General features: G+C 45.1%; 1 protein-coding gene across 3 annotated transcripts in view; it reads right to left on the bottom strand.

The window, feature by feature from the left end:
• Positions 1-496: 496 nt before the first annotated feature.
• The window catches only part of fhdc1 (FH2 domain containing 1), a 93,026-nt gene continuing 82,436 nt past the window's right edge, over positions 497-11,086 (bottom strand). For all 3 annotated transcript variants that reach the window (XM_039750264.1, XM_039750265.1, XM_039750267.1), the window contains exon 12: positions 497-3,193. In XM_039750264.1, the coding sequence (XP_039606198.1) occupies positions 1,127-3,193 (2,067 nt within the window). In that variant the 3' untranslated portion in view covers positions 497-1,126. The remainder of the gene's footprint in view (positions 3,194-11,086) is intronic.

Raw genomic sequence — 11,086 nt, 5'->3', positions numbered from 1 at the left:
CCACTCTCTATTTGTCCCATACAAGAGCAACAAGCAGTGATCTCCTTTGTTTGTACTGTGATCCCCTTTGTATGTAATTCATGGACGGCTTTCTGCACAATATGAAGACAGTGTTTTACAATAGTGGAGTTTTTAGGTTGAGAAGTTCAAAGATGGACAGACTAATGTTAAACCGGATGAGAATATTGAGCATGTTCATATCGTGGTTCTGATGAACCAATGAGATTTTCAACCTCTGGTACACCTTCAACCCATAAAAAGCAGATCACTGCTCGCTGCTAACTAATCAAGTTGGAAACTGTAACATCATGACCACAGTCATAAAGTATTTCCAGATGTGCGTGAGGAAAGCTGTACAACCAACCCAAACAAAATTAGCACAGAAGTGCAGATAATTATTAACCTGTAGGTCTTCTAATATTTGTGTACCCCTCCGCCCCCTAAATGATCCCTAAATTAGAATCTTATATTCAGGTTAGGAATTTTTCCCGAAAAGTACAAATAGACCATTTTTTTCTTTAAACAATTCACCAAAAGCTTGCATTTACAAAATGGATCTTCCAGCCAATACATGAAACCATTCAAAACAGAAAGCTCTTTACAAGAAGCAGCAACACAAAAAAAAACAAGAAATAAGAGTTGCACTAACATAAGTGAGGCTTTCATTTCAAACGTTAAGCATAAAGTCACAGGAACCCTTGAAAGCAACAGTATGAGAATTTTTGTAAAGTGTTGCATATTTTGAATAGAAACGTGAAAACAGGCAACGGGAGACACGGCCTGCTTTGGGTCCACGTGCAGCATGCATAAAGTTTAGTAGAACTGGTAAAGGTTTTCACATATGACAAAGGCATTTGCTGCGTAAGGCTCTGTAAAATGACCAAGTGCTTCTGTATTTTTTTGGCCTCCTCAATTCAGAGTCATATGAAGTATCATAAAAGCATCCCAAAGATGTTAAAAAGTTTTTGGAAAATAGAAGAAAAAATCATAAATCTGTGTACCGTAAAGCTTGCCATGTACCCCCTTTTAAGGCAATGATTTGAGAAAGTGTTTTCAGTGTTATGGCAGATCTCCGACTTTACAAAATTAAAATAAAAAAAAAAAAAATCAAGAAATTTCTGCTTATTTATTTCCACATGGGCCTCTGTGTTTTAGGTGTGGGTGGAGTTCGACTCAGTTCTCTTCCTTGCACTAAAGATCGCTCCGAAAAGCTGCTCCCTTTCCGCGAAGGCTCCCGTTTGGGAGGAGGAGGAGTCTGACTGCGCTGCTCAACCCCTATGCCAACTCGCATGCTCTGCACCCTCCTCAAGAAAAGAGGTGACTTTTCTCCATCTTGATGCACAGAAGTGGTCTTGCTAACAGACTGCCTCAGAGGGCCGGTTCTTGTTAGGGTGGACTTTTTGGAAGGTGTAGGGGGATTCGAATCAGGGGCCAACTCCTTTTTGGTACGTCGAGAGGAGGAGGCCACTGTATTCCTTGCAAACCTTGGCGTGAAAGTTGCAGACTTATTAGCAGATTGGTCCATTTTTGGAGATCTACTGGCCTCACATGCAGCCTGGTCTTGGGCCAGAGCCTTCATTGTGGCTCGACACATTTTTTCCTCCGGTTTGGGAATGTTTCGTACTGGCTTGGCACTGGGTTTTTTGACTGAGTTCTTACGTGGAGTAACCTCCTTGATCACCCTGGAGGAGGAACGTGCCGGTGATTCGCGATGGAACTTAAGACTTTCTGCAGGAAGACTTGCACGCCGAGGGGGCCTAGGAGTGTGGTCAGCCTTTGCTGACAAATTACTCTTTTCTCGGTGGGGGCGTCTCATCTCAGCGTTGCTGCTCTCCCTAACAGATAAACGTTCTGTTCTTTTTGTACTGGTTGCTTGACGGCTTGCCTTGGAGATGGGCACTACTTTTCGCATGTTCTGGCTTTCGGAAGGGTTCAGCGTCCTTACAGGTCTTGTGCCAGCAGCAGGGTGAGATCCATGGCCTTTTGACGATGACTTCTCCTTACTCACTTTCTTCATTGCATTATCCTTCCTATCCACATTACCTGATTTTGAGGTCCTCGAGTCTCTCTGGTCCTCTGCATTGGATTGGGTGACAGAGGGAACATTGCTTGATTCTGATGGGGAAATTTGATCTTTCGTGTTACTGGAATCTATAGCCTCTGTATCCATGCTCTCAGGAGCATCCACCTTGTCATCATTTGTCATTATCGGCTGCTCACCCTCTTCGGAGTAATCCAATGTTATGGAACAGTCAGTCTCCGTGCAGTCCACAATGTAAAACACTGGCCTTCTGCCTTCTACTGGGGTGCCACAGGTGGTTGATGAAACATCCGTGCTGTGATTATCTTCCTCCTCCTTACGGGATGAAGATTTGGCGGTGGTTGAGTTCATAGAATCATAATCCCTGTGATGAAATTGACCAGAAGGATTCAAATTTGGGTCTGAGACACTGACGGCCCTCATTTTGTCACCTATCATCTCAAGGTCTGCAATCCTATGGTTCCTTAAGCAGTTATTGTTATCATTGGGCAGTGACATCATGTCAAACGCTTGAAGCCCTGTGACTAAAGTGTGTCTTTCCACAGTGACGTTCATTTGGCTGCAGTTGGGAGCTGTTGTCTTTTGGGAGCTGTTTCTGCCTTGCTGCCAGCTATTGACAGTAACAGCTTGTTGGTTATTGTTTCCACATGCATCTTCGTCAGTCTTCCTTTCCTTGCCGTAACTAACAGAGGGAATTTGAAGTTCATTTTCCTTCTTTTTCCAATGGTCAGCTGTTTGGTTTCTATTTAAGTTTGGGCTGAACTGACCTGCCATTTCTCGATTGTCGTTTTTATAATCTAGCCATGGAATGCTCTTCCTTGAATGATGCCCACGTGACCGGGGAAGGCTGTTGAATCGAATTGGCTCCTGGGAAGTGGAGACTTCAAGGAAACTTTGCAGCTCTCTGTCTGCCATCGCAGCAAGTGAATGCCTGGAGCGCCTCACGCTGGAAGTACGTGAAAGAGGACTCTGAGACCGTTGCTGTAGAAAGTCGAGAAGTCCTTCCTTTGTGAGCATCTGCACATCGTTTTCACTACTGCTCCGACCAAAGCAGCTGCTCCGTTCACCCGCAGCCCAGGAGTGACGCTTCTCTTCCAGTTCTCTCAGTCGCTTCTGCCGTGCGATTTCCTTCATTTCCCATTCCCAGTTGTCCTGCAGAAGAAAGGAAGAAATCCAAAACAGAATTACAGACCCTGTTAATATAAACTGCTCAAAAAAATTAAAGGAGCACTTTGAAAACACATCAGATCTCAATGGGAAAACAAATCCTGCTCGATATCTCTACTCACTTGCGTAACATTAATCGTATTCACCCCTCCCTCACTCCCCACACCGCTGCTATCCTTGTTCATAGCCTCGTCACTTCTCATCTGGATTATTGCAATTCTCTTTTCTTTAGTTTTTCTCGCAAATCTCTTTATAAGCTTCAACTGGTCCAGAATTCATCTGCCCGCATCATTACTAGAACCCCCCTTGTGGTAAGCGGCCTGAACACAGACAGGTAGACATCGTTGGTTATAACCCACACACGTTTATTTACAATAATATTTACAAAAGTGAAGCACACAACCCAAAAACTCCCCCAAAGTCCAGGACTATCCAAAATGCCTCACTCTCTTCAGGCCACCTCTTTTCCTCTCCTCCCGAGCTCCGTCCTTCTCCACTCCCAACTAAATCCCTTGAATGGAGAAAGGCGGCCCCTTTTATCCCCACCGGACGTGCTCCAGGTGCCTCCCGATAATCTTCTGCCGGCACTCCCCAGTTTGGTGGAAGTACCGGCTGCGCACCCGGAAGCACTCCGGGCGTCCCTGGTCTTCTTCCCCCCAGCACTTCCGGGTGTGGTGGAAGTGCTGAGGGTCAGGGCTCCTCAGGCATTGGGGCGCCCTCTGGCGGTGACCACGGGCCCCTATAGGGTTGAGCTTCCAAGCTCCGTTCCCGTGGTCCCTAAAGCCACCAGGTCCACCTGGGCGTCCTGGCTGGGTAGCACATACAGGCACTCGCCACCCCCTGTACTCACCATATCACTCCCGTTTTGCAGCAGCTTCACTGGCTTCCAGTTCAGTTCCGAATTCAATCCAAAATTCTCCTACTAACTTTTAAGGCTCTCCACAACCTTGCCCCTCCATATCTGTCTGACGTCCTCCATGTTGCCATTCCCTCCCGTACCCTGAGATCCTCTTCCTTCATCCACTTGACTGTTCACTTGGTCTGTCTTACCGCTAATGCTCTGCTCCCCAGCTTTGGAACTCACTACCTCCTGAGTTTAGAAATATCGAACCATTTTCACTAATCAAGTCTAAACTTAAAACTCATTTGCTTAAGACTGCTTTTTCTCTTTGATTACAATTGCTCTGTCTAATTTTAACTTTTGTATTTTACTTTTGCTTATAATCCTTGTTCAGTGTCCTTGAGTGTTTAGAAAGGCACCTACACATAAATAAAATGTATTACTGTATTATTATTATTATTATTATATGGACCGATATGGTAATCTGTTAGGAATGAAAGGATGGCACATCGTTTGATGGAAATGAAACTGATCAACCAACAGAGGGCTGAATTCAAAGACACCCTGCAAATCAAAGTGAAAAAATGATGTGGCAGGCAGGCGAGTCCATTTGGCCACAATTTCATTGCAGCAACTCCAAATCGTACTCAGTAGTTTGTATGGCCCCCACGTGCTTGTATGCATCCCTGACAATGAAACGAAGGATGGTGTCCTGTGGGATCTCCTCCCAGATCTGGACCAGGGTATTACTGAGCTCCTGGACAGTCAGATGGATGGACCGAAACATAATGTCTTACCTAGAGGTGTTCTATTGGATTGAGGTCAGGCGAGCAGAGCATGGGGGCAAATCAATGGTATCAGTTCCTTCATACTCTCGCCACATGAGGCTGGGCATTGTCGTACACCAGGAGGAATCCAGGAGCCACTGCACCAGCACAGGGTCTGACAATGGGTCCAAGGATTTCATCCCAATACCTAATGGCAGTCAAGGTGCCATTGCCTAGCATTTAGAGGTCTGTGTGTCCCTCCATGGATATGCCTCCCCAGACCATCACTGACCCACCACCAAACCGGTCATGCTGAACAATGTTACAGGCAGCATAACGTTCTCCACGGCTTCTCCAGACCCTTTCACGTCTGTCACATGTGCTCAGGATGAACCTGCTCTCATCTGTGAAAAGCACAGGACACCATTGGTGGACCTGTCAGTTCTGGTATTCTATGGCAAATGTCAATCGAGCTCCATGGTGCCAGGCAGTGAGCACAGGGCCCCCTAGAGGACATCGGGCCATCAGACTATCCTCATGAAGTCTGTTTCTGATTGTTTGGTCAGAGATATTCACACCACTGGCCTGCCTGTTGGAGGTCATTTTGTAGGCTCTGCCAGTGCACATCCTGGTCCTCCTCGCCCAAAGGAGCAAATACTGGTGGGTTAAGGACCTTCTACGAGGGGCCCTGTCCAGCTCTCCTAGAGGAACTGCCCGCTTCCTGGAATCTCCTCCATGCCCTTAAGACTGTGCTGGGAGACACAGCAAACCTTCTGGCAATGGCACGTGGTATTGAAGTGCCATCCTGGAGAAGCTGGACGACTTGTGCCACCTCTGTAGGGTCCAGGTATGGCCTCATGATACCAGTAGTGTAGGCAAATGCAAAACGAGTGACAAAACAGATGAGGAGGTAGAAATGTCAGTGGCCTCCCTCTACCTGTTAGACCTGTTTTGGGGGTCGTCTCATTGTTGCCCCTTTAGTGCACCTGTTTGTTAATTTCATGCCTTTTCGGCAAAGCAGCTGAAACTGATTAACAACCCCCTCTGCTACTTAACTGACCAGGTCAATAGCCCAGAGGTTTCACTGACTTGAATCTATACTCTGATTCAAAGGTGTTCCTTTAATTTTTTGAGCAGTATTTTTATTAAAGCAAACATCCAGGTCAAGGTAAACATAACCATGACACGATATAGTTGAATGGGACTGCCTGTTCACCACAGTGCCCAAATTTGGGTTCAGCCTAAACCATATGTGCATGGATCACACTACACTATACAAGTCCAGGAGCCTCAGTTTGCATTAACAACATTATTTCAGACAACTTCAAACTAGAATGTGGTGCTTGACAAGATGCCCCCTATCTCCTTGGCTCTTTGCAATTGCCATTGAGCCATTGACTGTTTACTTTCGAAATGCATCAGAGATAAAGGGGGTTACTTTGAACTTGAACAGAAAAAGATCATATATGCAGATGATGTGGTACTGTATATATCTGACCCACAAAATTCCATACCAGCAGTCCTAACAGCACTGGTACTAGAATTTCAAAAGATATCTGGATTCAAAATCAATTTGGGGGAGATGATCTATTTGGACCAGAGGTTCCCCCGGTACACTTAAAGGGATTAGGATTCCCACACATACACCCGCAGGGTATGCTGGAACCTGTAGTAATGCGGGGCAGCCCTTTTGGGTTCTGTGGGGGGTGCCAGGGGGAGCTGTTGAGATTAGTAATCTCTACTTTTTAGGGACTTTCAATTGACCCAGAAGTGCTTCCAGCGGGTTATGCTCTAACACAGCGATAAAAGAAGACACTCAACCTCATTCAGGCGAGCTGGAGTCGGGTGTGGAGGACGGACAAATCTAAACTGGGAGAAAAAGGTTGTATTTGCACTTGGGACTTGTGTCTATGTGGTAATGTCTGGGGTTTGGGATGTTGCAATGCCCCCTGCAGGTCACAATGTTGACCTCAATCCATGCTTTCCATCAGGGCCGGGCAAGGGTGAGGCAAACAAGGCACTTGCCTCAGGAGAACTATGGGAAAGGGTGCCAAATTGATGAAAAATAAAAACTGACAAATTGCAAGACAGAAAAAAAAGCCAAATGTACTTTACAATGTTTGTCAAATACCTCAAGCCAACTTATGATTTGCACCGGACGCTCTTGCTCGATACACTCGTGTATAAGATATTAATTGATTTAAAAAATGAGCAATCATTGCAACACGCTGAAATTAAAAGCATATTGAAACAAATACATTTTAAACTCTTATGTACGTTATCTACATTGAATTTTATATTGCAAGGTTGATAAAATAAACAAAGCTTTGCAATCAAAAACGATAACAATAATTAAAACTTCATGTTTAATAGAAGGATTATATAATTCCTTGCAGCAAATGAGAGACACCATATTGGAAAATATTTTTTCTAAGAGTTGTCACAGACGGCTGGGGTTCTTACCCGGCCGGGACGCCTAGGAAGACCAGAAGCTGGCATTAAAAGCTTCCGGGTCAGGAGGACACAACCGCCCTGGAGCAGGAGAGGACCACGGGAAAGGAGGAGAGACTTTCCTACTCGTTGGGACCCGTGGCCACCGCCAGGGGCGCTTTAAGCCTCCTGGGACCCGGGAGAACATTACTTCCGCCACACTTGGCAAGATGGCGGAGGAACCTGCCAGGGACGCCCGGAGTGCTTCCAGGGCAAAGGGCAGCACTTCCGCCACACCAGGAAGTGCTGCCGGAAGTTTGTTCCCAGCCACCTGGAATGCATCCGGGCGGGAATAAAAGGGCCCTCCTACTAACAGTCAGGGAGCTAGAGTCGGGAGAGGGAGCAGGACGAAGCTCCCAGGAGGAGATTAGCGGCCAAGGACTGAGAGAAAGAAAGTTCATTTTGGGTGATTATTGCTTTGTGCATTGTGTGGTGTTTGGGACTGTGTTTATTAATGAAAAATAAACGTGTGATTTTTATAAAGATGTGGTCTCCGACTGGTGGTGTCCGGGCAAGTCTCACAGAGTGAAAATTTGGCTTCAGAAACAATCAAAGAAAAATCATTAAATTAGATGATCAATCTTAGCAATCAGTTCCTTATAATGGTAAATATTCATTTACAGTGGAGTAATAGATATTTTAATATCACAACTTAGATGGAGATATGAAAAACTATATGGGATTTCATTTGATTTTGAATTTTTAACAGGTGAAAAATTAAAGTCGGATACAGAAAATGTAAAAAAAGCAGAATTCTTATCAGAAATAATCAGTTTCAAAAATCAGGCAATGATGTTAAAGCTGCTACAAGTTTAGATCTTTTAAAAATGATTCACGAATATACACTGCTCACAAAAATTAAAGGAACACTTTAAAGAAACACGTTAGATACATCAGATCTCAATATGAAGTTGGATATCTATACAAATAACGACAGGGCAATGTCTTAGGAACAAAAGGATGCCAAGTCTTTTAATGGAAATAAAAGTTTTCTGCCTACAGAGGGCTCAATTGTGTAGACACCCTAAAATCAGAGTGAAATGAAGATGTGGCAGGCTAGTCCATTGTTTCAAAAACTTAATTTCTGCTACTCAAAATGCTTTTCAGTATCTTGTGTGGCCCCACGAGCTTGTATGCATGCTTGACCACGTCGGGCATGCTCCTAATGAGACGACGGATGGTGTCTTGTGGCATTTCCTCCCAGATCTGTATGAGGGCATCCCTGAGCTGTTGTACAGTCTGAGGAGCAACCTGGCGGCGCCTAATGGACCGAAACATAATGTCCCACAGATGTTCTATTGGGTTTAAGTCAGGGGATCGTGAAGGCCATTCAATTGTTTCAATTCCTTCATCCTCCAGGTACTGCCTGCATACTCTTGCCACATGAGGCCGGGCATTGTCGTGCATTAGGAGGAAACCAGGACCTACTGCACCAGCGTAGGGTCTGACAATGGGTCCAAGGATTTCATCCTGATACCTAATGGCAGTCAAGATGTTGTTGTCTAGCCTGTAGAGGTCTGTGAGTCGCTCCATGGATATGCCTCCAAGATCATCACTGACCCACCACCAAACCAGTCATGCTAAACGATGTTACAGGCAGCATAATATTCTCCACGGCTTCTCCTGACCCTTTCACGTCTTTCACATATACTCAGGGTGAACCTGCTCTCATCTGTGAAAAGCACAGGACGCCAGTGGTGGACCTGCCAATTCTGGTATTCTATGGCAAATGCCAATTGAGCTCCCCGGTGCTGTGCAGTGAGCACAGGGCGCAGTAGACATTTGGGCCCTCAGGCAACCCTCATGAAGTCTGTTTCTGATTGTTTGGTCAGAGACATTCACACCAGTGGCCTGCTGGAGGTCATTTTGTAGGGCTCTGGCAGTGCTCATCCTGTTCCTCCTTGCCCAAAGGAGCAGATACTGGTCCTGCTGATGGGTTATGGACCTTCTATGGCCCTCTCCAGCTCTCCTAGAGTAACTGCTTGTCTCCTAGAATCTCCTCCATGCCCTTGAGACTGTGCAGGGAGACACAGCAAACCTTCTGGCAATGACACGTATTGATGTGCCATCCTGGAGAAGTTGGACTACCTGTGCAACCTCTGTAGGGTCCAGGTATCGCCTCATGCTACCAGTAGTGACACTGACTGTAGCCAAATGCAAAACTAGTGAAGAAACAGTCAAAAAAGATGAGGAGGGAAAAATGTCAGTGGCCTCCACCTGTTAAACTATTCCTGTTTTGGGGGTCATCTCATTGTTGCCCCTCTAGTGCATCTGTTGTTAATTTCATGAACACCACAGCAGCTGAAACTGATTAACAACCCCCTCTGCTACTTAACTGACCAGATTAATATCCCAGAAGTTTCATTGACTTGATGCTATACTCTGATTAAAAAGTGTTCCTTTAATTCTTTTGAGCAGTATAGTTTAGTTCAGTCCTGTCCAGATTTAGAAGTTGAATTGAGAATATTCCTAAGGGCGGCATGGTGGCGCAGAGGTAGTGCTGTTGCCTCGCAGTTAGGAGACCTGGGATCGCTTCCCGGGTCTTCCCTGCATGGAGTTTGCCTGTTCTCCCCGTGTCTGTGTGGGTTTCCTCCGGGTGCTCTGGTTTCCTTCCACAGTCCAAGGACATTCAAGCCAAGTGTATTGGCGATCCTAAATTGTCCCTAGTCTGTGTGTATGTGCCCTGTGGTGGGCTGGCGCCCTGCCTGGGGTTTGTTTCCTGGCCTGGGATTGGCTCCAGCAGACCCCCGTGACCCTGTAGCTAGCATATAGCAGGTTGGATAATGGATGGATGGATATTCCTAACGCTACCTGTTTCTGGTGAGAGAAGCTTTAGCAAACTCAAAAGTATCAAAACATATTTAAGATCATCACTTGCTCAGGAAAAATGGTCAAATATGGTAATTTTATCAATCGAACAGGAATTGACAAAATAAATACATTTTGATAAAATAATTGATGAATTTGTTTCCCTAAAAGCAAGAAAAGTAAAACTTTAAAAGAAGATTTTATATTGGGCATTGATTTAATTATTTATTCATTGTAATTATAGAAAATGTTGTGTTTTCTAAAGTATTATTGATATTATTTTGTCTCTATATTCAATTAAATTACTGAAAAATTTGTAATATTCTAATTCATTTTATGTATAATGCTTATTTTTTGATTTATTTTTTTGTTAAAGTTGGTGGGATTTTATTTTTAATACCGTGTTTCCCCAAAAATAAACCCTAGTCAAGATCATCAGCTGAAAAGTAAGCCGCCTAAGGCCAGGTTTATACTTCAGGCGATGCGACACGTGTGCCCGTAACATCCATTAAATTCTGTGGACACCTTGCCACAATATCTCTGAAAAGGATGTTTAATGATTACATCCATCCATCCATCCAGGGATGTGCCCATTCCAGCAGCATTGGCGCAAGACAGAAACAAAATCCTTGGATGGGGCATCGGCTCATCGCAAGGCGAACACAAGCACACACACACACTAACATCATTTTAGTGTCACCAAATCCCCAAACCTTCATGTTGTCCCGAGTTGAGGCGGTGAAAGGGAAAGGCCTGCAGGGAACTTAGAAAGAGCGTCAGTACACCCCGCCACCCCCAGGCAGATGTATTATCATTCATCTCTAAGCCCGTCTGCTGCCTCCTATGCACACGTGTGTGGCAATTTCTTTGGATGGAAAACTGAGCCCACTGTGGAATCCTACCAGGAAAACATGCAAACTCCAGGCGGGGATAACAGGGGATGTGATTCCCTGCGAGGCAGCAACGCTACTG

This window comes from Polypterus senegalus, chromosome 4 (genome assembly GCF_016835505.1).
Source record: "Polypterus senegalus isolate Bchr_013 chromosome 4, ASM1683550v1, whole genome shotgun sequence".
Classification (NCBI taxonomy): Eukaryota; Metazoa; Chordata; class Cladistia; order Polypteriformes; family Polypteridae; genus Polypterus; species Polypterus senegalus.
Note: the sequence above shows the minus strand (reverse complement) of the source record. Positions and strands in the feature narration are given on the sequence as shown.